The 27,158-nt window shown below is 35.6% G+C and overlaps 1 protein-coding gene across 5 annotated transcripts; it reads left to right on the forward strand.

Moving 5' to 3' along the window:
• Nucleotides 1-243: 243 nt before the first annotated feature.
• LOC115759898 (phosphatidylinositol 3,4,5-trisphosphate 3-phosphatase and dual-specificity protein phosphatase PTEN) lies at nucleotides 244-27,095 on the forward strand. Of its 5 annotated transcripts, XM_030701014.1 has the most exons (12): nucleotides 244-517; nucleotides 3,546-3,810; nucleotides 5,949-6,121; nucleotides 6,178-6,322; nucleotides 6,928-7,112; nucleotides 7,177-7,284; nucleotides 8,599-8,764; nucleotides 9,536-9,645; nucleotides 9,852-10,097; nucleotides 10,154-10,514; nucleotides 13,711-13,850; nucleotides 24,760-25,022. In XM_030701014.1, exons 2-11 carry the CDS (start codon nucleotides 3,606-3,608, stop codon nucleotides 13,803-13,805), a joined length of 1,794 nt encoding a protein of 597 aa, XP_030556874.1. In that variant the 5' UTR covers nucleotides 244-517; nucleotides 3,546-3,605; the 3' UTR covers nucleotides 13,806-13,850; nucleotides 24,760-25,022. The 5 variants fall into 5 exon arrangements, with proteins under 5 accessions (XP_030556874.1, XP_030556876.1, XP_030556877.1 ...); XM_030701016.1 differs by lacking the exons at nucleotides 13,711-13,850; nucleotides 24,760-25,022 and adding an exon at nucleotides 27,000-27,095; XM_030701017.1 differs by lacking the exon at nucleotides 13,711-13,850 and having other exon boundaries at nucleotides 24,760-25,021.
• The last annotated feature ends 63 nt before the right edge of the window (nucleotides 27,096-27,158 follow it).

The raw sequence follows: 27,158 nt of genomic DNA on the forward strand, positions 1-27,158 counted from the left end.
TTAACAACGTTAGTGTTCAAACGATCAAAATGAATGAGAATGGCTTAGCGAATGATTTTGCGACTCGAAGGTACAGGCCGAATGATGACAGGACTCACGAACGATTAACGATAGACTGGATCTTCATTCGTTCACTTTAGTAAGTAGTTCATTTGAACTTATTCAGAACGATTCGATACAACTCAGTACCATTAAAAATTGATTGAATCACCCTGTGCAGTTCATGTTAGACATTATTATTGACAGATAACTCGAGAATTTACTTAAAAGTGCATGGGCTATTCTTTAGGTTTTTTATTATATTTTATGATCGTAAGCTAATAATGTCAAATTCGTTATTTGTGATTATTTGGTGATATATGTATATATGAGCGATAAAAAACAAAGTTTTAATTCCATAACAAAAATGTTGACATCTTCAACTCAAATATTAATAGCAATGAAAACAGCCCAAAATTGAATAAAATCAGTGTTAAATCTTCTGAAGGCGATAAAAAGGAGTTGTAGTGTGTTACATGTATGTAAATACATCAATTCAAATTAAACATATGAAGTTTATATGCAAAAAAGAGTTGGACTTATTGCCTATTTGCTTTGACATTCTAACTATTTGTTGGCGTACGACTTTTGTAGTTTGTTTTTCCCTTACATACCTACTATTCCCTTAGAATTGTTATAATTTTGCGACTGCTGGTATATGTACTTGCATGAATTTCTAAAAATGTGTGAGTGTTGCGTATTTACATATATATACATATAAATATATACATATATATACACATATATATATTTATGCTACACATACAAGTGTCTTATGTACATTATGAGGCAATGTATATGGATTGTTTTGTAGTGCACATCAAAGAACCATAATTTGTTATATGTAAGTATTTTACAAGTTTCGCAGAATCTCCTTAATCCCTTGTTTAAAATGAACAATGTATACATAGGCTCACACACAAGCGTGTACATACATATGTGTTCTGATAGCTAAATGCAAATGAACATGCAAGTTAATATATGTATGTTACCAAATGCATATATAGTTCGTTGATCAATCGTTTACCCAAAAAACCTTCAAGAATTGTTCAAAATCATATACCTAAGCTTACAATCAGTGGCGTTACTTTGAATAGAAAATAATTTCCCTTTCCGAACGATTTATTTTGTTTATAGAGCTGAGCTCAAAATATCCTTTGATTTGCAATTAAATGTTAGCAGCTACTAAAAAGTGTTCAAAATGTAACTGGTTTCCACTTTTCGTAATCTGTTCATCGATAATTTAAGATCGGTGGTACGTTTCGATTTCGCATGCCCACAATATCCTACCATCCTACCAATAATGTCCTCGTACAGCGACTAAAATATTCTTTGGCTTCTGCTTCTTCCTATTCTTGCACATTGGCTGCATGCGAAATGCAAAAAATGGTAACGGCGGTTTTCGAATGTATACATTGGTATTTTTGGCATGCGTTTGTAGCAAGTTTTGGAGCATTTTTGATCAATTTGGCATCAGATATTGGTCCAAAATGCCAGAAACATTTGTAAGCCTTGAGGAACGCCGGCCAATTTTAAATATGCACGTCAAACAACGGAAATCTTAAACAGAAATTGCGAATAACTAATGTCGCAGTCGCTCCACCGAAGTATGACAAAATCTAGGCGTCTGCAAAGTTTGCCTAAATGCTTGCCGCGGATCCATTTACTAGCGCAAGTTACATTAGTGCGGAGCTTCAGAAACAAGTGCACCCCGAGACTGTCAGAAAAACCGCGTAGGGGATGCCGGGTACAAATCTCGTACACCTCGTCACAAATCTTTTGTGTGTGCTGGATACGTATCCGTATCCGTATTAACGCGTCCATCTGAGAGCCTGTAACAGCTACGGACTTGACGTAGGTTCTCCTTAGACCCACCCGCGTAGTACGAGGTTGTTTCTAATGATGGTTAACTTGCAATGCCGCGCACAACAGACTAAGTAAAACGTATTCTAAATCACAAATACAGCATAAAGCTACAATACGTGTTCCAGCGATTTTGCAGATGCCACCCGCAAATTTCGTATACATGGTTAAATTGTCAGAAACAAATATGATGGGAAGTGGGTGGAAATCGAAAATGTTAGGCAAGAAACATTAACATACAAGGACGGGAAACACCTGCCGATATACTATATTAAGGCTGGAGTAAGAAAAATTGATTTTCAAACATAAACGGAGTTGCTCGGAGTACTCATCACTAGGAAGAGTAACGCGCGGACATTTGAATGCATAACTTCTAGCCTGGCTTTTCGTTCTTTAGACGAACGAATGTCGAAGTTGCGGCTTGTTGATGTTGACACGAGCAACAAAATCAGACGCCAGACTTCTGTTTTTTTTTTTTTTTTCGAAGTATATTGAGCGAAAAAGTTGTTTACTAATGAACGACGCTTCGTACTTTTCCTTTATCCATGATATGCATGCTCTATGACAATGCTATATTACCTTAAATCCATTTTTATTGTAAAGGCAGATGAAGAAATAATAAATGTTTATCCTTGTGCAATACATTTTATTTTTGCAGAGTGTATGCTGGAGAAGGCGCACACAAAATATGTGTTGTTATTCACTGCAGTCGCTTTTGCTGCCGATGAATTCATTTTCTAGCGTTGACCAAAACCTATCCCAAATGTGTATTCTCATTTGTACGTATTTTGTCTACTAAGGTTGGCTTGGCTGAGAATCAAAGCTAATATTTACAAAATTCACTTAAATTGAATTATTAGTTATTATTTTTATTATTTCTCAACTAAGAGAGTACATTATTTTTTGATTATAATTAATATATGGTTAGTGGTTAGTGATGATAGTTACATTTAAATATGTTTTCCTTAAGTTTTTATGTTAAGCTTTGGAAATATGTTTGGAGTCGATCACCTAGGTGTCAAATTTTCAAAACTTCCGGAAATTTTGAAATACATCTTCAGAACGATCTTTGGAAAAGAGGTTAAGACCGATTGTATGGTAAACTACGAGTTCAAAAAGTTATAATCAGTTTTTACAGTTGCGATACATTCTCAAAGCTCCTTTCGGCATCAGCATCCTAGCTTTTTTGACTGTGCGTCGATCAAATATATATATATATATATATATATATTAAGGGAACGACTGAACTGTTAATTAAAATCAGTGCAGATTCGCGGTAGTGGATTTACGAACCTTTAAAAAAAGGGTCTAAAGAAGATAACGCTTATAAGGATTAGGTATATTTAATTTTCTAGGCTTTAAGCCTTTAAACTTTTAAGATATTCACATTCATAAATAAGATAAGATAATGATAAACTGTCAATGAGAAACTCATTATCCACCCAGTGAGCCGTTGAAAGGAGAAGCACGGCTGCGTGCGACGTACGTACTTGAGTGTGTGTGCATCCATATCCCCATTGACTAGAGAAAACACTAGCTTCATATTGTAGTTGATTGTGCATTAGTAACTTCCATATTTATAAAAAATGCTAATTAGTTTATGTAGGTAATACTTAACAATTTTTGTAATCTTTTTATTGCAGGTGTTGCATGTTCTCAACAAAAATGGTTTATTCAGGAACGCTTGTAATAAATATATTGATATGACGGGACATATTAATAATGAAACAGAAATTGAAGCATATAGTTATAATAAAAAACAAATTATAATTTATAAAAGACAACAATCATCATATTTGGAGACCAATATGGCAAACACAATATCTATAATGTCCAATGCGTTACGAAATGTTGTGAGCAAAAAACGCAGACGCTACAAGGAAAAAGGATTTAATTTGGATCTTTCGTGTAAGAATTACTTTTGCATTATTATTTATATATTATTAATGCTTAACAATATGCAAACCTTACATAACTAGAGCATTTTAAGAGATTCCATAAAAATACATAAACCTTCTTAATATAAACGTTTGCCATATATTACCCTATATATTATTTATATTGCCTGGTGGTCTATCGGATATTCTATTTTCTCTTGTAATTGACCGATCACATAGGTTTATTTTCAGGACTTCAATTACACAATAAGGTCATTAGCAACAAGCGCGAAGATAGTTCGAGGGCTTTGGCTTGGCTAGAATACCATAGTATACTTACTACCCGGTGCGAAAGTCGAATAGGTGGAACTAGGCGCCGTCTTAGACCTTAGCTAGCGCCGACAAGAGATTAATAGATCGTTATAACACGGCTCAACGGAGCTAACGGTGCAGTTGGTTCAAAAGTTAAATACATAAGGCTTTCGGACATTCTGAACACCAACCCCACCAACTTATTGTCAAATTGCACTCACCCTTAAATTAGGCCTTTAGCAATCGTAAAAATTGTTGGCCTACCTCGGCAATCTAGTACCTTGAGAACTTTTACTTCTTGCCACTTTAATGTGCCAAATTTTCAGGTGATAATGGGACACACGGTACGACTTATCTTACGCTGCCCTGCCTATCTGGGGCTGTTACGAGGTGCGATGGTGTTTACTTTGCTGGACACTGTCAACCTCAAAGGATGTCAGATTTGCCTGTTGCTTCAGCTCGTAAAACTTGACAACTCAGGCGCTCCCAATGACATCTTATCTGCTGATCCGTCCTGATAAGGTTAAACTCGAGCCGGTAGGCTTCCATTGGTACCAGACGCTTTCGCTTCTGATTAACAGGCTGGCCAACACAAGCTTCTTGGCTTAATCAGCTGAAAGCCAGCGTAACAATGCAATCTATCCCGACGTCGTTGCACATCGATGTCCAATTAGACTCATTCGTAATACCCCGAAGTTGGAAAATCAATTACCCAAGTGCCCGTCTCCGCGATGGTGCTGCAGTCATCATCCGGTCGGTATATCTATCATTCTGCCCAACCAGTCTTTGTTCCTAGTAAACATCTGAGGAATACTCTAGCCTCTTTGGTGCTTTGGGTTTATATTGTCAGGGTCAACTCACTTTTTGATTGATCCAGCTGTTTGGTTTCGGCGATTGATTTTGCAATTTACAAAAGCACTTGGCGATAGCGACACGTTCGTCTAAGACTAAGTGGACTCCGTTCTTGGTGCCACATCATGTTGATGACTGCTTCGGAAAAGCGTGAGCTTTTATAAGCCTATGTCCCCGAAGAGCACTGGAGGGGGCTAGCACTGTTCCTGGCAGCCCAGGCGTGCTAGTCAGACAATCGCTATCGGAATTTCACCCCAGTCAGCCTGGTGTCCCACAGAGCTGTGTCTCTAGGCCACTCCTTAACACTGTGTACACAGCGGATTTTCCCATCAAAGACAGTCGAAGGACACTTTTAGCAACCTTCGTAGCCGATCTCGAATTTTTGGTAGCAAGCAGCAGCTCAACGGCCTTCAGGCTTGTGTTAGCTTAATTAAGCGAGGTCAAGTGCTGGTCCTCTAGATGCAATATCGCCTTCAATGTAAAGAAGACCCGGCACGCCAGGTTTGCGTCCTCATCGCTCGCGCCGGCTATGAACTGGAGACGGATCATCACAGTGAAAACGTCACCTACCTTAGTGTAACTAATTTTCAAAGAACTACATAAAAACTAAACGAATGCGTGTTACAGCGATTTCTGCGATTTCACCCGCAACTGTGGACATATATCGACAAAGTTGTAACTTTTTTATAATTGGATCGGGCATAGCGAGAATTTTGAACGAAGATATGGATATATTTGAATAAATAAAGCGGATACCTCGTTATAAACTGTTTTTATACCCTGAACCCATTAAAATATATCTTTTATGGATAAAGGTAAAAAACCCGATTTCCACAAGGTTTGAATTTTTGTTCATGGTCTGACCTCTTAATCAGTTTGGAATCTAAATCTGGCAACATTATTCTTGGTCAAAATTGATGTGAAAATGGTACCCTCAAAAATACTAATACACATGGACAAAATGTAGTATATGATTACCAATGTGTTTTATTCCTTTTATTTTAGATATATGCCCTAATATTATTGCGATGGGATATCCTGCGCCAGACATATTCGAAGGCATTTACCGAAATCGCCTAGATGATGTTTATAAATTTCTGGAGGAAAATCACGGAGATCATTACAGAATATATAATTTATGTCAAGAACGGAGCTACGACATTAATAAATTTCACAGGGTTAGATATACTAAATATAATATTGTCAAAGTTTGCATACAAATTAACATTTCTAGAGAGTTGCAACTTACCCATTTGAGGATCATAACCCTCCTACCATTGAGCTGATACAACGTTTCTGTCATGACGTTGACTCCTGGCTCAACAGAGACCCGTTAAATGTCGTAGCCGTGCATTGCAAAGCTGGAAAAGGAAGAACCGGTAAGCAAAACTGTACTTTTATATTACAGCATTACTTTTGAATTTTTATAAACTCGGTTCACAAAATAACTAACGAGTGTTACTTTGAATATTTAACTTTTTGAGGTCTAGTTTTTTTTAAACGCTATTTTAGTGCGCAGTTTGACCCAAGGTGCAACTTCTGTTTAACTCCTTGCAGTTTGCACTGTGCATTGTTTATCACTCACTTCCTATTATCACGTATGTATAGGCGAGTTTGGCATGTTTGTTATTACAATGTCCAATAACATAATTATATATGCATATACCTTTAGTCGGAATATGCAATAGAACTTGAGTGGTAGGGTATATTCTTCTCAGGGATCTTCGACTCATGCAATAAACATGTTAAGCTTAGACTAGCAACATATTACATGTTGGTTATATATTTCTTAACCTTAACTTAACTATATTATCCAAATCAAAGCCATCGATTCGAAGTCAAATTTGAGTTTTGAAGATGTCCTAAAAACTGCAGATGCACCAAGTCATCTCTTATAGGCACCATCTTTAATGTGAATTTCTAAATTTCTTAAGTACTTATACTAAAATATAGTAACTTATTTTTGAAAATTTATATTTAACAGGTACAATGATATGTGCATATTTGGTCCATAGTAAGCTGAAGAAAACAGCGGATGATGCGTTGGCCTATTATGACGAAAAACGTACAAAAGACCGGAAAGGAGTTACAATTCCATCTCAACGTAGATATGTTCAGTATTATTCAAATTTAATCCCAGGTGTACGATATGAAGTAATAAGTCTTTATGTAAGTATGCATTTCAATTTGTGTGTAAGATTCCCTCAACAATTTTGTTGTTCATTTTATAAAGATTTGTGAAATCCGTTTTACCGAGACAAATTACTTGCATAATCTTGGTACAGTGCAATGTTCAATTTCTGACAGGCAAGACTCTTCAACAGACAAACTTAAGGCGCATGTAAGTATATACATTTGTTGAAACAAACTAACATGTTTGGGTTTTGAATGTGAAATTATATTTTTAAAAAGATAATTAAAAATATTAGCAAATACTTCCTTTGGGCTCGTGGCTACGTAGACGAGTCCATATATACGTTTGTTTCTATGCTTTTGTTTGCAATAAACTACTTTGTTACTCTTAACTTGAGTAAGAAAAGAAGCGAATTGTCCCATTTTACAGTCCTTTTTTTTTATCCGAGTCGATCTAGCCATGTCCGTCTCTTTCCTCTGTATTGCAAATGATCGATCGCTCACATAATTTACGTGAAATCGATCTAATCGATTTTCCGATTAGGTTGTTTGACTATATATCGGGAGATGGAACTATGAAGTTAATCACGAACGCAATTAACGCATATAATCTGGGGTCAATGGAAGAAGAAGCACAACAATCAGAGACCCGACATTCCAATTAATCTGTTATCTTAATATTAGATTCTTGAACGGGCAACGATGTTCCTTTGAGGAAACTCGCAAGAAACAGTAGCAGTAACAGTAGTAGTAGATAAATACTTCCAACAGGCAGCCCAAATAGGTATCACGACTATACCCGGAAACTATCTACATGCAGCGACCTCGGCAATTCTCTGGAGCAGCCTCTAGAACAGCTAGTAAAGGTAAAACATCTCTACCTATTGGGTGATAGGCTCACCTTCACAGACACATTGTACAGCTTGAAGTGGCTGCTGTGTTGTAAAATCCAATTCCGTTTGCAGAGTAAGCGCACCATACCAAGAGCACTTTCCTAATATGGCGTTATGGTTTGGGGTACAGCTTTCTTGCAATTGGTTATTTACCGCGGCGACGCAGCTCTGTACACTAAACGAGAACGCAAGTATATTCGATACTTTGTGTTCCAATTTGAAACATATTTGAAAATTTCTGATTCCTTTTTTGAAGTGACTAATCTCTGGAAGGCTCACGTCTATCAGTTGTTAACTGTTAGCTATGGTATACAACATATTCGGATCCTTAATCGATTGTTTCAAGTGCCTTAACGTGCTTTACAACTTATTTTACAAGCGTAAGGAGCGATTGATATAAAACTTAAGAGTTTCAGCTTTGTTAAAATTGAAAGCGATTTTCATGATAAGATAAAATGCAAGAGAATTTCAGAAATTTGCATAGGTAGGTTTATATAAAGAAGCGCATTTATCCACACAGAACATGTATTTCGACATTATGAGTACCAATTTCTTCACGTTCTGTTTTCATTTTATGTAGTAAGCATATGCATTATGATTCATTGAGTTTTATTTCCTCTTTTACCTAGGAACTGAAAACTTGGACAATTGATTTTCAAAAAACTTTTATATTGGATATAAGTAATTCACCCCTAACAGTTTCTGGTGATATTAAAGTCGAACTTACTCAAAAATCATCAAGGAAGATGATTTGCCACTTCTGGGTTAATACATTCTTTTTGCAAAATAATGCGGGTATGTATGAATTTTCTAAATGAATAATATTTATAATCTATAAGATACATTAAGGGTGTACGTATTTGTAAGTTAAGTTTTAATACAATGTGTTCATAAATAGATCGATGTAAAAACATAAGGTAATAATAATTTAAAGCTGGTGTATATTTTTATACCCTGTGCCAAAAAAAGTGGTATAATGATTTTGTGCAAATGTGTGTAACAAACAGAAGGATCCATGTCTGATCCCATTATGTCGGAAACTACAAATGCGGAAGACTAAGTTTGAAAAATGAGAATGTATCATACTACACCACTTGTTGTTAATATTTCCTCATATTGTTAAGAAGAAAGAAAAGAAAAAAACAAAAAGATTTGCTTGCAATAAAATTAAAATAATCTTAAGTGACTATATTATTTATAGAATGTATAGTTAGAAAAGAGACAAGTGGTCTCTATATATGTGATCAACGCACAGCCCAAACCCTAAGAGCTAGCAAGCTTTAATTTTCACTGAAGTTAATTTATGTGATGAAGACACTAAGCGATGGTAACATTTTTCCGCCACCTTAGGAAAGGTTTTCGGCAACCTTGCTAGAGCATCCTTTTTAACCCAAGCTACTAGTTGAGTTTATGTACTTCTAGATGTTACATGCTAGCTTTTCTTTGGCATTCTCATATATTTTTACCTTTCTTAACTAAATAATTAAGCTTTACACATAAGTGGGATTGATTTTACAATTCTGTGGTGACAAGCTTTAAATTTGTTTTTAACATTGTATTTTTCAGCTAGCAGCACCGATGAAAACACCGATAAATTTACGCATACCTTAATTAAATCTGAAATTGATGGTGCACATAAAGACAAAGATCATAAATCGTTTTCGGAGGATTTTAAGGTAAACACTATTTAATCATAGCAAAAGAAAAATAGACTGAAAATAGTGGGGCAAAATTAAAATTTCAACGGGGTAAAACTCGGTGAAAAAGTAACATCTACAATTATTAGAACAAAACTTGCCAGTGGCATGGCCGAGTAATACCCGCTGTTATAAATATATATAATGAAATAATATAAACTTGACTTTCTTTTTGGTATTTGCAGATCTCTCTTGTATTTCTAAAAGAAAAAAAATGCTTCGACAGTATAAACGCTGAACCGTCTGCAGAAAATAATTGGAGCCATAATCGAAGCTCGGATTTTTTTCCTGGTGATAATGATAAGAATCTGAACAGTGAGGGTTCTGATATAAACTCTCCGTCCTCAAGTCGTTTGTTCGAAGGTCCATTTCATACCAGTGATGAAAAAGGTGAAACAAAATCGCACCTAATAGAACATAACAGAAAACTTGTAAGTGTAATGTGTTAGAAAAAAAATATCTAAAGATATAAACGTATTTTTGTTAGACTAAAAATCAACACAAAAAATCAACTATCTCAAAACTTCCTGCGTTGACATCTAAACGAAAACAGTCTTCATCAAAATGCCCATTAAGCGTTAGTAATACTTCGTCAGGCAAGGACAACAAAAAGCTGCATATTTTTAATCAACCGTCCGCTATACCATTCGATAAAGTGCCAATAAGGAGGCATCACAATAAAATGTATGAAAAAACCTCTGATAGTCGACGTATATTTGATCGATGTAATATTTCCAACCTTTCTGGCGGGGATAAGATCTTCGAGCAGAAGTCATACAATAATTGCAAACGATCATCTTCTGACTTGAATCAAACTGGTGAAGAAGGAGATGAAGATTGGGAATCCGGTGAGTCAACTGTTCACCTACTAACACCAAAATTACAATCATTACTTTTAGTTTACCTTGTACCCAATTTATCAATATCGGAAACAACAAAAAAAGGCAATCATTTTGCTTTAAACCAATAGCAATTACAAATAATTTTATGTAGCTCCTACTCAAAGAGTAATGTATATAAAATAATTATATTTTTATTAAGATAGATTTCCTTACTGCTTATTAAATTTTTTAACGGGTGACCGACCACCAATCAGTCAGTCAGTGTTTGTACAGCCAACGTTCGACTGGCTTTTTTTTTTTAAATTGGGTGCAACTAGTTCTTATAAGCTCCACGATATGCTAAAAAAAAATTCGTTAATCGATGTCATCTATACGGGCTAATCCATCGGTAATTTTAAACATGGGAAAAAGCACCTACGTTAAAAATATCAAATCTCGAGCTCTTATGCAAAAATTGCCGCGTTTTTATATACAGACAGTCGGACGCCCAAGTATAGCTTTGGGGAGTTCATAGTAAGTAAGTGGAGGTTAGAGTAACCTCCCGTCACGTATTCTGCCCAGCTCGTAGTGCGAGGCTTGCCTGGATTTTCGCCCAAGATTTTTATATTTGAAACCCATTGTGCAAATATAGGTAACAAGCAGAATGAAGCATCTCTGACCTGATGAAGTATACTTATTCTTGTTCAGCATCAAAAGCCCAGTCGTTCTATCCATGTACGTCTGTCCGTATGCATGAACGCGATGGCTTTAGAATCTAGAACGTTAGAGACGTGATATTTTAAGCGTATGTTATCAACACCAACAATTCAATTCCGACGAATCAAAATAGCAGCACAAAATGCAATATAATCACAATTGCAATGCTGTTTAAAGAATTCCATAAACACGCGCATGAATGTATATCTTTACATGTATATAGAAATGTTCGGAATTTGCGCCAGATGCCGTTTTTTAAATAACTTTTGCCGATTTCTTGATCGATTCTTTGCCGATCTTGATGTAATTTTCAGAAGTTTATCTTACTGTGCAATAGAATTGTCAAGAAGTCAATGCATTAAAGTTGTGGCTTTAATAGGTGGGCCATATTTGTTGGACAACAGCGAATTAACGATATCAATAGGTCGACTCGGCTGTTGATGCTGATCAAGAATATATATACTTTATGAGGTCGGGCATGCTTCCCTTTGCCAGTTACCTACATTTGGCACAAATACATTATCCCCTTTTACCCAACGGGTTTAAGCTATAAAAAAAAAATGATTGTTATCTTTAAAATACTTCTGTAATCTGTAATCTGTACTATGTACATACACTTATTTTCTAAGATGTCTTACTATTTATTATTTTTTGTATGAACATATTATAATTAGTTTCTTTTATTTTTGTTACTAATGAGTAGTACAACAGCTTTTTTAATAAATTGTATGCATATACCTATTTCCCTGAGGTACAATACTTTTGTTCCTTTTTTTTGTACATACTTCTATCCATCATTCAAGGAAGGTCTTCACTTTCTTTTGAATGATAACTGTCAATTTAAACCGGGCTGCAAATTGTTCTGCAAGTCTGCACAATCATTGGCAACAAACAAAGTTCAAATTATATTGAAATAGTCCACAAAATGCAACCAAAAAAAAAAAAACGAGCTACTCAGCGACGTCTGAATTAATATAAACGCAAACAGTGTGTGGACTGCACATGCGCCACACGGTGTGTGATGTATCAAAAGTGGGCTTGTAACCAGTTGGCGTGGCCAAAAGTAGGTGGTTAGGTGTGATTGCTTCGTCGTCTATATGTGGGTAATGTGGGTGGTCCTGCGTTGACGATAAATTCCACACGCTCTTCATTACAGTACAGATGGCATATATCATTCTTATCCTCCACATTGGTATCAGCTGGTTGATTAAACTTCCACTGAGTTTTTCTTGCGAACAGTGCTCCAATTCACATGTTTAGTTTTTGTAAATAAGGTTGTCAACTTCACTTTAAATCTGTTGTCTCTCCCCTGAAGCACTGAAGAATTTTTGCGCTAAGCGCGATATGCCTTAGCATTGGTCGTTCAGCTGACGCTCTCCGCAATGTTTCTCTCACAGGGAGCAAACGTTACTGGGAAGCTAGACTCGCAAAAAAGATTTGTAACACCTTATTTCGATTGGGTTCCTATGTATTCCCACGTTTATACTTTTTGTACAGTACGTTGATCACGGAGATTGTGTTTCAGAACAAAGAGCTTTGTATTTGCAGCTAACATATAGCATTAGGTTTTTCAAAATATATTTAAGCTAAACCTAGAAAGTGTTGTTAATTAGGTTTAAGTGTACTATGTAAGATGGTTAGATTGGACGAATTTGGGAAGCTTTTAATAAATGTCGGGTTTTTTTTTGTTGTGAGATTCAAAAGAATCTGGGTCAGATTTGTATATTACACCACCTCTGCAGAGGTAATAGCTTTGTGCAATTGTATGTAACGGGCAAAAAGAACCTTTTCCGGTGCCAAAAACTATATACATATATATTTGCATCAACAGGCAAATCTATTTAACCAAGTCCGTCTGAGTGTCCGCACGCTCGTCCGTCCGTATGAACGCAACGATCTCAGAGTCAGAGCTTAGGATTCTAAAATTTACAGACTTCCTGCCTTGTTGCCATAAAATCAGAAAAAATCGGTAATGGTATCCTGGCCTTTTCGGAGATATATAAATATATGCAATATAATTTTTGTATTGTACAAATGTACTTATGTAAACCAATAAGGTATTTGTATACAATCTCATAATATAATAATATTTTAGTTCGCTAGGTTGACCAGAGCAATCTTCTTACTTATAATTAATAATATTGTGGTCTTCAGACAAATTTGTACTATTATTATTTCTTTGCGAACAATGCCCTTACTCGCTATAAAATTATTCTCCCCGCGAAGCTGGCAATCGCTAGCTTCAAAAATGTATTAAGTCTACAAGTGAAGCCTGAGTTCAGTTAAAGCTTCGAATGCAATAAAAATATTCAGCAAGCCATTACATCTCGTCCAACACTCTTACAATAAAGAAAAAGTTCATCATGGTAATCCAAGCCAGAACTTTTAGGTTTGGTAGCAGCCAAGTTTGTCTACTAAGTACCAATATTGTAAGTTGTTTTATGATTTATTCTGCGATCTATAGTCAGAGTAAGTTGTTATGTATTAAAAAAAATGAATTTCCAAGATCTTAATTTACAGAACTATGGAGCTAGCACAACCGGCCAACATGAGGAGACAGATTTCAACAATGTTCCGCCGAGTTCTGAGAATTGTTACTAAGGCCTGCTGTATCTACCTTAAGCAGCAGAGTCATCAAAAAATGTGGTGAGTCTCTTTTGCGTAGTCCCCAAAAATAATTTGTTCAGAGTGAAAAAACCCTTTTCCACATTGTTTGGGAATATTGACTACAAATATTTGTAGATTGGCGGCCTTATTATATATAATATAATTATTAGAGAGGGTATGCAGGTAACGTGGGGGTAATATATACATACATGTCTTACCTGTAGGTTTTATCCGACTTACCTGTAGGGGTTTCCAACCAAACCAAACATAACAGAATTTGTATACATTTTTCGCAGACTCCAAGCTTCCTAGGTGGAAATTGCGGTTTAAAGATGATTTGCGATAAGTCTTAAGTGTGTAGGCCTTTTTGTACATACATGTTTGCATGTTTTTTGTATATATGCAAACATGCACGCATGCGTACATGATTGAATACACGCCAGGATACCCACATACAGGCACATACATACACACATATTAACATACATATGTATATACATACATTCATACATACATACATACATATGTACATACATACATACATACATACATACATACATACATACATACATACATATATATATGTACATACATACATACATACATATATATATGTACATACATACATACATACATATATATATGTACATACATACATACATATATATGCACATACATACATATATATGCACATACATACATATATATGCACATACATACATACATATATATGCACATACATACATAAATATATATATAAATACATACATACATATGTACACGCATATATACATATGTACGTATATTAATACATATGTATGTACATACATACATACACACACATGTATGTACATACATACATACACACACATGTATGTACATACATACATACACACACATGTATGTACATACATACATACATACACACACATGTATGTACATACATACATACACACACATGTACACACTTAAAAAAAAAACAAAAAAAAAACACCAAAAAAACACCAAAAAAAAAACACCAAAAAAAACACCAAAAAAAAAAACACCAAAAAAAAACACCAAAAAAACACCAAAAAAAAACACCAAAAAAAAAACACCAAAAAAAATACACTAAAAAAAAACACCAAACAAAAAAAAAACAAAAAAAAAAGCACTACACTACTAGCTAAGCGTGCAAATCTGCACAAGCTACTTGAATTTTTGAGAATCGACGAGGAGAGCACTTGATAAAAATTCGTTATATTTAAATTAGTAGCACAGCGACAAAAAGGCTTGGTCTGCGTTTGGTATTCAAAAACAAACATCCATGCATACATACATATATACATATATGCATACTTACATGCATGCATACACTTACACACACACACAAACACACACACCACATATATAATCCCTTGCTTTAAGCTTAATTTCAAATGTAGAGCACATAAGAACTTAATGAATACGTGTTTACGACATTCTGAAATTTCGCCCACAAAAGTGGGGTATATTGTCGGAAAACGGTTAAATACAATTTTTTGTTTTTCAAGGCCTTCTTTTACCCTATAAATGTCAAAATGTCTCACCCCCATAACTCGGTCAAATCTCATCCGATTTTCACGAAGTTTGGATTTTTCTTCATGGTTTTCCCTCTAGATTAATCTGGCATTCAAATCTGAACACCGATTTTTTAGTCGAAATTCATGTCCAAATCTTACCCCAAGATTCGTATATAGACATGGGTCAAAATTTACCACCCCCATAACTCGGTCAATTTTCATCCGATTTTCATGAAGCTTGGCTTTTTCTTCATGGTTTTCCCTCTAGATTAATCTGCCATTCAAATCTGAACATCGATTTTTTAGTCGAAATTCATGTCCAAATCTTACCCCAAGATTCGTATATAGACATGGGTCAAACTTTACCTCCCCCATAACCCGGTCGAATCTCATCCGATTTTCACGAAGTTTGGATTTTTCTTCATGGTTTTCCCTCTAGAATAATCTGGCATTCAAATCTGAACACCGATTTTTTTGTCGAAATTCATGTCCAAATCTTACCCCAAGATTCGTATATAGACATGGGTCAAAATTTACCACCCCCATAACTCGGTCAAATCTCATCCGATTTTCACGAAGTTTGGATTTTTCTTCACGGTTTTCCCTCTAGATTAATCTGGCATTCAAATCTGAACACCGATTTTTTAGTCGAAATTCATGTCCAAATCTTACCCGAAGATTCGTATACAGACATGGGTCAAAATTTACCACCCCCATAACTCGGTCGAATCTCATCCGATTTTCATAAGGTTTGGTTTTTTGTTCATGGTTTTCCCTCTAGATTAATCTGGCATTCAAATCTGAACACCGATTTATTAGTCGAAATTCATGTCCAAATCTTACCCCAAGATTCGTATATAGACATGGGTCAAAATTTACCACCCCCATAACTCGGTCAAATCTCATCCGATTTTCACGAAGTTTGGATTTTTCTTCATGGTTTTCCCTCTAGATTAATCTGGCATTCAAATCTGAACACCGATTTATTAGTCGAAATTCATGTCCAAATCTTACCCCAAGATTCGTATATAGACATGGGTCAAAATTTACCACCCCCATAACTCGGTCAAATCTCATCCGATTTTCACGAAGTTTGGATTTTTCTTCATGGTTTTCCCTCTAGATTAATCTGGCATTCAAATCTGAACACCGATTTTTTAGTCGAAATTCATGTCCAAATCTTACCCCAAGATTCGTATATAGACATGGGACAAAATTTACCACCCCCATAACTCGGTCAAATCTCATCCGATTTTCACGAAGCTTGGATTTTTCTTCATGGTTTTCCCTCTAGATTAATCTGGCATTCAAATCTGAACACCGATTTATTAGTCGAAATTCATGTCCAAATCTTACCCCAAGATTCGTATATAGACATGGGTCAAAATTTACCACCCCCATAACTCGGTCAAATCTCATCCGATTTTCACGAAGTTTGGATTTTTCTTCATGGTTTTCCCTCTAGATTAATCTGGCATTCAAATCTGAACACCGATTTTTTAGTCGAAATTCATGTCCAAATCTTACCGCAAGATTCGTATATAGACATGGGTCAAAATTTACCACCCCCATAACTCGGTCAAATCTCATCCGATTTTCACGAAGTTTGGATTTTTCTTCACGGTTTTCCCTCTAGATTAATCTGGCATTCAAATCTGAACACCAAATTTTTAGTCAAAATTCATGTCCAAATCTTACCCCAAGATTCGTATATAGACATGGGTCAAAATTTACCACCCCCATAACTCGGTCAAATCTCATCCGAATTTCACGAAGTTTGGATTTTTCTTTATGGTTTTCCCTCTAGATTAATCTGGCATTCAAATCTGAACACCGATTTTTTTGTCGAAATTCATGTCCAAATCTTACCCCAAGATTCGTATATAGACATGGGTCAAAATTTACCACCCCCATAACTCGGTCAAATCTCATCCGATTTTCACGAAGTTTGGATTTTTCTTTATGGTTTTCCCTCTAGATTAATCTGGCATTCAAATCTGAACACCGATTTATTAGTCGAAATTCATGTCCAAATCTTACCCCAAGATTCGTATATAGACATGGGTCAAAATTTACCACCCCCATAACTCGCTCAAATCTCATCCGATTTTCACGAAGTTTGGATTTTTCTTCATGGTTTTCCCTCTAGATTAATCTGGCATTCAAATCTGAACACCGATTTTTTAGTCGAAATTCATGTCCAAATCTTACCCCAAGATTCGTATATAGACATGGGACAAAATTTACCACCCCCATAACTCGGTCAAATCTCATCCGATTTTCACGAAGCTTGGATTTTTCTTCATGGTTTTCCCTCTAGATTAATCTGGCATTCAAATCTGAACACCGATTTATTAGTCGAAATTCATGTCCAAATCTTACCCCAAGATTCGTATATAGACATGGGACAAAATTTACCACCCCCATAACTCGGTCAAATCTCATCCGATTTTCACGAAGTTTGGATTTTTCTTCATGGTTTTCCCTCTAGATTAATCTGGCATTCAAATCTGAACACCGATTTTTTTTGTCGAAATTCATGTCCAAATCTTACCCCAAGATTCGTATATAGACATGGGTCAAAATTTACCACCCCCATAACTCGGTCAAATCTCATCCGAATTTCACGAAGTTTGGATTTTTCTTTATGGTTTTCCCTCTAGATTAATCTGGCATTCAAATCTGAACACCGATTTTTTTTGTCGAAATTCATGTCCAAATCTTACCCCAAGATTCGTATATAGACATGGGTCAAAATTTACCACCCCCATAACTCGGTCAAATCTCATCCGATTTTCACGAAGTTTGGATTTTTCTTCATGGTTTTCCCTCTAGATTAATCTGGCATTCAAATCTGAACACCGATTTTTTAGTCGAAATTCATGTCCAAATCTTACCCCAAGATTCGTATATAGACATGGGACAAAATTTACCACCCCCATAACTCGGTCAAATCTCATCCGATTTTCACGAAGTTTGAATTTTTCTTCATGGTTTTCCCTCTAGATTAATCTGGCAATTAAATCTGAACACCGATTTTTTTGTCGAAATTCATGTCCAAATCTTACCCCAAGATTCGTATATAGACATGGGTCAAAATTTACCACCCCCATATCTCGGTCAAATCTCATCCGATTTTCACGAAGCTTGGATTTTTCTTCATGGTTTTCCCTCTAGATTAATCTGGCATTCAAATCTGAACACCGATTTATTAGTCGAAATTCATGTCCAAATCTTACCCCAAGATTCGTATATAGACATAGGTCAAAATTTACCTCCCCCATAACTCGGTCGAATCTCATCCGATTTTCACGAAGTTTGGATTTTTCTTCATGGTTTTCCCTCTAGATTAATCTAACATTCAAATCTGAACACCGATTTTTTTGTCGAAATTCATGTCCAAATCTTACCCCAAGATTCGTATATAGACATGGGTCAAAATTTACCACCCCCATAACTCGGTCGAATCTCATCCGATTTTCACGAAGTTTGGATTTTTCTTCACGGTTTCCCCTCTAGATTAATCTGGCATTCAAATCTGAACACCGATTTTTTAGTCGAAATTCATGTCCAAATCTTACCCCAAGATTCGTATATAGACATGGGTCAAAATTTACCACCCCCATAACTCGGTCAAATCTCATCCGATTTTCACGAAGTTTGGATTTTTCTTCATGGTTTTCCCTCTAGATTAATCTGGCATTCAAATCTGAACACCGATTTTTTAGTCGAAATTCATGTCCAAATCTTACCCCAAGATTCGTATATAGACATGGGTCAAAATTTACCACCCCCATAACTCGGTCGAATCTTATCCGATTTTCACGAAGTTTGGATTTTTCTTCATGGTTTTCCCTCTAGATTAATCTGGCATTCAAATCTGAACACCGATTTTTTAGTCGAAATTCATGTCCAAATCTTACCCCAAGATTCGTATATAGACATGGGTCAAAATTTACCACCCCCATAACTCGGTCAAATCTCATCCGATTTTCACGAAGTTTGGATTTTTCTTTATGGTTTTCCCTCTAGATTAATCTGGCATTCAAATCTGAACACCGATTTTTTTGTCGAAATTCATGTCCAAATCTTACCCCAAGATTCGTATATAGACATGGGTCAAAATTTACCACCCCCATAACTCGGTCAAATCTCATCCGAATTTCACGAAGTTTGGATTTTTCCTTATGGTTTTCCCTCTAGATTAATCTGGCATTCAAATCTGAACACCGATTTTTTAGTCGAAATTCATGTCCAAATCTTACCCCAAGATTCGTATATAGACATGGGTCAAAATTTACCACCCCCATAACTCGGTCAAATCTCATCCGATTTTCACGAAGTTTGGTTTTTTCTTCATTGTTTTCCCTCTAGATTAATCTGGCATTCAAATCTGAACACCGATTTTTTAGTCGAAATTCATGTCCAAATCTTACCCCAAGATTCGTATATAGACATGGGTCAAAATTTACCACCCCCATAACTCGGTCAAATCTCATCCGAATTTCACGAAGTTTGGATTTTTCCGTATGGTTTTCCCTCTAGATTAATCTGGCATTCAAATCTGAACACCGATTTTTTAGTCGAAATTCATGTCCAAATCTTACCCCAAGATTCGTATATAGACATGGGTCAAAATTTACCACCCCCATAACTCGGTCAAATCTCATCCGATTTTCACGAAGTTTGGATTTTTCTTTATGGTTTTCCCTCTAGATTAATCTGGCATTCAAATCTGAACACCGATTTTTTTGTCGAAATTCATGTCCAAATCTTACCCCAAGATTCGTATATAGACATGGGTCAAAATTTACCACCCCCATAACTCGGTCAAATCTCATCCGAATTTCACGAAGTTTGGATTTTTCCTTATGGTTTTCCCTCTAGATTAATCTGGCATTCAAATCTGAACACCGATTTTTTAGTCGAAATTCATGTCCAAATCTTACCCCAAGATTCGTATATAGACATGGGTCAAAATTTACCACCCCCATAACTCGGTCAAATCTCATCCGATTTTCACGAAGTTTGGTTTTTTCTTCATTGTTTTCCCTCTAGATTAATCTGGCATTCAAATCTGAACACCGATTTTTTAGTCGAAATTCATGTCCAAATCTTACCCCAAGATTCGTATATAGACATGGGTCAAAATTTACCACCCCCATAACTCGGTCAAATCTCATCCGAATTTCACGAAGTTTGGATTTTTCCGTATGGTTTTCCCTCTAGATTAATCTGGCATTCAAATCTGAACACCGATTTTTTAGTCGAAATTCATGTCCAAATCTTACCCCAAGATTCGTATATAGACATGGGTCAAAATTTACCACCCCCATAACTCGGTCAAATCTCATCCGATTTTCACGAAGTTTGGTTTTTTCTTCATTGTTTTCCCTCTAGATTAATCTGGCATTCAAATCTGAACACCGATTTTTTAGTCGAAATTCATGTTCAAATCTTACCCCAAGATTCGTATATAGACATGGGTCAAAATTTACCACCCCCATAACTCGGTCAAATCTCATCCGAATTTCACGAAGTTTGGATTTTTCCTTATGGTTTTCCCTCTAGATTAATCTGGCATTCAAATCTGAACACCGATTTTTTTGTCGAAATTCATGTCCAAATCTTACCCCAAGATTCGTATATAGACATGGGTCAAAATTTACCACCCCCATAACTCGGTCAAATCTCATCCGAATTTCACGAAGTTTGGATTTTTCCTTATGGTTTTCCCTCTAGATTAATCTGGCATTCAAATCTGAACACCGATTTTTTAGTCGAAATTCATGTCCAAATCTTACCCCAAGATTCGTATATAGACATGGGTCAAAATTTACCACCCCCATAACTCGGTCAAATCTCATCCGATTTTCACGAAGTTTGGATTTTTCTTCATGGTTTTCCCTCTAGATTAATCTGGCATTCAAATCTGAACACCGATTTTTTAGTCGAAATTCATGTCCAAATCTTACCCCAAGATTCGTATATAGACATGGGTCAAAATTTACCACCCCCATAACTCGGTCAAATCTCATCCGATTTTCACGAAGTTTGGTTTTTTCTTCATTGTTTTCCCTCTAGATTAATCTGGCATTCAAATCTGAACACCGATTTTTTAGTCGAAATTCATGTCCAAATCTTACCCCAAGATTCGTATATAGACATGGGTCAAAATTTACCACCCCCATAACTCGGTCAAATCTCATCCGAATTTCACGAAGTTTGGATTTTTCCTTATGGTTTTCCCTCTAGATTAATCTGGCATTCAAATCTGAACACCGATTTTTTAGTCGAAATTCATGTCCAAATCTTACCCCAAGATTCGTATATAGACATGGGTCAAAATTTACCACCCCCATAACTCGGTCAAATCTCATCCGATTTTCACGAAGTTTGGATTTTTCTTTATGGTTTTCCCTCTAGATTAATCTGGCATTCAAATCTGAACACCGATTTTTTTGTCGAAATTCATGTCCAAATCTTACCCCAAGATTCGTATATAGACATGGGTCAAAATTTACCACCCCCATAACTCGGTCAAATCTCATCCGAATTTCACGAAGTTTGGATTTTTCCTTATGGTTTTCCCTCTAGATTAATCTGGCATTCAAATCTGAACACCGATTTTTTAGTCGAAATTCATGTCCAAATCTTACCCCAAGATTCGTATATAGACATGGGTCAAAATTTACCACCCCCATAACTCGGTCAAATCTCATCCGATTTTCACGAAGTTTGGTTTTTTCTTCATTGTTTTCCCTCTAGATTAATCTGGCATTCAAATCTGAACACCGATTTTTTAGTCGAAATTCATGTCCAAATCTTACCTCAAGATTCGTATATAGACATGGGTCAAAATTTACCACCCCCATAACTCGGTCAAATCTCATCCGAATTTCACGAAGTTTGGATTTTTCCGTATGGTTTTCCCTCTAGATTAATCTGGCATTCAAATCTGAACACCGATTTTTTAGTCGAAATTCATGTCCAAATCTTACCCCAAGATTCGTATATAGACATGGGTCAAAATTTACCACCCCCATAACTCGGTCAAATCTCATCCGATTTTCACGAAGTTTGGATTTTTCTTTATGGTTTTCCCTCTAGATTAATCTGGCATTCAAATCTGAACACCGATTTTTTTGTCGAAATTCATGTCCAAATCTTACCCCAAGATTCGTATATAGACATGGGTCAAAATTTACCACCCCCATAACTCGGTCAAATCTCATCCGAATTTCACGAAGTTTGGATTTTTCCTTATGGTTTTCCCTCTAGATTAATCTGGCATTCAAATCTGAACACCGATTTTTTAGTCGAAATTCATGTCCAAATCTTACCCCAAGATTCGTATATAGACATGGGTCAAAATTTACCACCCCCATAACTCGGTCAAATCTCATCCGATTTTCACGAAGTTTGGATTTTTCTTCATGGTTTTCCCTCTAGATTAATCTGGCATTCAAATCTGAACACCGATTTTTTAGTCGAAATTCATGTCCAAATCTTACCCCAAGATTCGTATATAGACATGGGTCAAAATTTACCACCCCCATAACTCGGTCAAATCTCATCCGAATTTCACGAAGTTTGGATTTTTCCTTATGGTTTTCCCTCTAGATTAATCTGGCATTCAAATCTGAACACCGATTTTTTAGTCGAAATTCATGTCCAAATCTTACCCCAAGATTCGTATATAGACATGGGTCAAAATTTACCACCCCCATAACTCGGTCAAATCTCATCCGATTTTCACGAAGTTTGGTTTTTTCTTCATTGTTTTCCCTCTGGATTAATCTGGCATTCAAATCTGAACACCGATTTTTTAGTCGAAATTCATGTCCAAATCTTACCCCAAGATTCGTATATAGACATGGGTCAAAATTTACCACCCCCATAACTCGGTCAAATCTCATCCGAATTTCACGAAGTTTGGATTTTTCCTTATGGTTTTCCCTCTAGATTAATCTGGCATTCAAATCTGAACACCGATTTTTTAGTCGAAATTCATGTCCAAATCTTACCCCAAGATTCGTATATAGACATGGGTCAAAATTTACCACCCCCATAACTCGGTCAAATCTCATCCGATTTTCACGAAGTTTGGATTTTTCTTTATGGTTTTCCCTCTAGATTAATCTGGCATTCAAATCTGAACACCGATTTTTTTGTCGAAATTCATGTCCAAATCTTACCCCAAGATTCGTATATAGACATGGGTCAAAATTTACCACCCCCATAACTCGGTCAAATCTCATCCGAATTTCACGAAGTTTGGATTTTTCCTTATGGTTTTCCCTCTAGATTAATCTGGCATTCAAATCTGAACACCGATTTTTTAGTCGAAATTCATGTCCAAATCTTACCCCAAGATTCGTATATAGACATGGGTCAAAATTTACCACCCCCATAACTCGGTCAAATCTCATCCGATTTTCACGAAGTTTGGTTTTTTCTTCATTGTTTTCCCTCTAGATTAATCTGGCATTCAAATCTGAACACCGATTTTTTAGTCGAAATTCATGTCCAAATCTTACCTCAAGATTCGTATATAGACATGGGTCAAAATTTACCACCCCCATAACTCGGTCAAATCTCATCCGAATTTCACGAAGTTTGGATTTTTCCGTATGGTTTTCCCTCTAGATTAATCTGGCATTCAAATCTGAACACCGATTTTTTAGTCGAAATTCATGTCCAAATCTTACCCCAAGATTCGTATATAGACATGGGTCAAAATTTACCACCCCCATAACTCGGTCAAATCTCATCCGATTTTCACGAAGTTTGGATTTTTCTTTATGGTTTTCCCTCTAGATTAATCTGGCATTCAAATCTGAACACCGATTTTTTTTGTCGAAATTCATGTCCAAATCTTACCCCAAGATTCGTATATAGACATGGGTCAAAATTTACCACCCCCATAACTCGGTCAAATCTCATCCGAATTTCACGAAGTTTGGATTTTTCCTTATGGTTTTCCCTCTAGATTAATCTGGCATTCAAATCTGAACACCGATTTTTTAGTCGAAATTCATGTCCAAATCTTACCCCAAGATTCGTATATAGACATGGGTCAAAATTTACCACCCCCATAACCTTATTAAAGTCGAATCTCATCCGATTTTAATAAGGTTTGGTTTCAATTTCAATACAGTCAATCTCTCCGTCTATCCATGTGTATGAACACGTCGATCTATTGGAGCTAAGTAGTTCGAAGAGAAGGAAGGAAACAGTATTTCATATGTTCGTATATGGATCTATAGTATATAATAGTTCAATTGTTGACATCCTTTTAGTTAACGATAAATAATAGATTAGTAATTTTTCTCAATTATGCTATTATGCTAACAAAAGACTATACTTTCTTCTTTTTATTGAGCGCTTTTCATTTTTAATTTCAGATTTATATCCGGGGTGATATCAACATCAACCATGACAAGAGGTGATAGCACACCACTCCACACTTTTTGGCTGCCATTATGTTATTTATTTATTTTTAAAATGTAAAAAACAACAAGCTTGTACAGTGTATGTTGTTAAAGATAAGTTCGAGAAAGCGGTTATTGTTTTAGCCTAAATTAACAATAAGAGTATAATTTTAGCTCAAAGAAAAGCCCTGTCACTGTATATTTTTGTAGCCTTACCTAAAAATAAAAGCTAAATTAAATAGTACTGTTTGCAAGATGTACAAGTAAGCTACAGAGTGTTGTTCCACTTCAAATTCGATTACGTGTTCTTGTTGCTTTGGCCTGTGACTGAAAAATTCATCAATATAGAGAACTCTCTACACACGCGATAACGATTTAATTTCGTTAAGGTGTTGAATCACCGAGTTTTATGAATTTTCTAAACAGATTATAGCAGGCGTCTTAACTGTGGGTTGACATATCTATTACTAATATTATTTTTATTAATATTTTATAATTAGTCGCAAACTCAATTAATTGAGATTGCGCGAGAAATGATTGGAAAACTTAATGTATTTCTTTTAATTATTTTTACAAGGCAATCGTTTACAAGCTGAGACTGAAAAGTCCACTTTTAAAGCTTGTAAATTTTGATAAATTGCTCGAAGAAAATTATCTTAAGGTTAAATATTTCGAATGGGATATACATCACTATCAAGAAGAAATCGTAGGAACCTATCGGTTAATAATTGACTTCTTTTTTGGAAAATATTTTTTTGTTTTAAAAACATCTTGAATTTACATGCAAAAATTGTTTGGTTTTTATACCCTGATCCCTGGGAAATTGGGTAGTAAATTCAGCGTCATCAGCTAAGTTGATCTAACGCGTCGTTATCAGCGAGAGATTTAAAGTTTTGTCCTCCTACTGCCCGCGCCGTACAAGTTTCCAACAATCGACAAGTTGTCTCGTTTTCAGGCAAGTCTGGGAAATATTATATAGCTCCAATAGGAACCTTGCGTTCGAAATTAAATATATGTACGAAACACAGTTGGCTAAGTATTGATTTCTGGCATAACTGCTCTATATTTATAATTTGTATTTGTCACTACAATATGAACAGTTTTTATTACCATGTTCGTGTATGTTTTTAGTAAATATTTTTATGTCATTTGTTGTGTCTGTTGCTCTTATAATTCAATCTATGCTCAAAAAATCGAGGCTGATAATCGAGTTACATTGGTTTGTGCAACGATTTGAAACAATTATGAGTCCCAGTAAAGGAAAAAGGATTTCTAAGAAAGTGAATTATAGTTTTCCACGATTTGCATTTTTTCCTTATTTGTGTTTTTGCACTTGAAGCACTTATATAAAACTGTTTGTCCACTAACTGAATGACTGACTGAGTGATTGGTGATCAACGTACAGCCCAAATCGTAAGAGCTATGAAGCTGCAATTTTTACACTCGTTACCTTATTTGGTGAAGGTTCATGTTAAAACTGGGTTTTTGGAAATTCTACTCGCAAGTATGCTTTTGTTTTACCATCCGCCTCAAACTCATTTTCAAAGATATTTGTTCGAATTCATTTGAGGGATGTTTCACACGTTTCAGAAAATTTGTATAAATGGGCGTCATCACTTCCAAAAATCTTTACGAAAAATCATTTGCGACATTTTTCACACTTTTTGCAGAATCCAAGCAACCTCGGTGAAAATGTGATTCAAAGATTTTTTTGGTGGTGTATTAAGTTTTATCCGATTTGCTTTAAACTTATTTTCTAATGCCTACATAAGAACTTAATAAAGGCATTTGATTCTTTATTCTACTGGAGATCAATATGCTACTGGTGGGTTTTAATATTCTACCGCAGTGTACTTGATAGAAAGGTAATATCTAAAATTTGTAGCACCAAACTTTCCACGGGCAAGGCCGGACAATATCCGATAGTAAGGAATATATGCATATAATAAATATGTGCATGACTTTAATCTTTAATACAAATGAAAACGAAACTCTTTTTAAGTAAATTCTGTTAATGCAGAAACGCCTCTTTGCTCTTATTTCATAGAGCAAAACGCATTTTCTGCGAAATATTTTAGACGTGGATTTGCCCATTGGCAAATTCAAATTATTGTTATTATTACAGTATTAATCACTTTATCGATATTATATCTTTGATTAATTATTTTCTAGCAAATGTCTAAGTAATGCATACGTTTATTATTATATTGCAGGTGAATCAACATACCTTTAAATAAATTGTATTTTGGACCTTCTTTTCTCGGAGATCTACAGATATTTTAATAATAGCTGCTAACATTTGTTTTTATAAATGTATCTGAATTTGTAAATATATATTTAGATTTAAAATAGAATTATTATTATAAATTAAA

The sequence above is a fragment of the Drosophila novamexicana genome, unplaced genomic scaffold, assembly GCF_003285875.2.
Source record: "Drosophila novamexicana strain 15010-1031.04,08,12 unplaced genomic scaffold, DnovRS2.1 tig00000387-arrow-pilon, whole genome shotgun sequence".
Taxonomy (NCBI): domain Eukaryota; kingdom Metazoa; phylum Arthropoda; class Insecta; order Diptera; family Drosophilidae; genus Drosophila; species Drosophila novamexicana.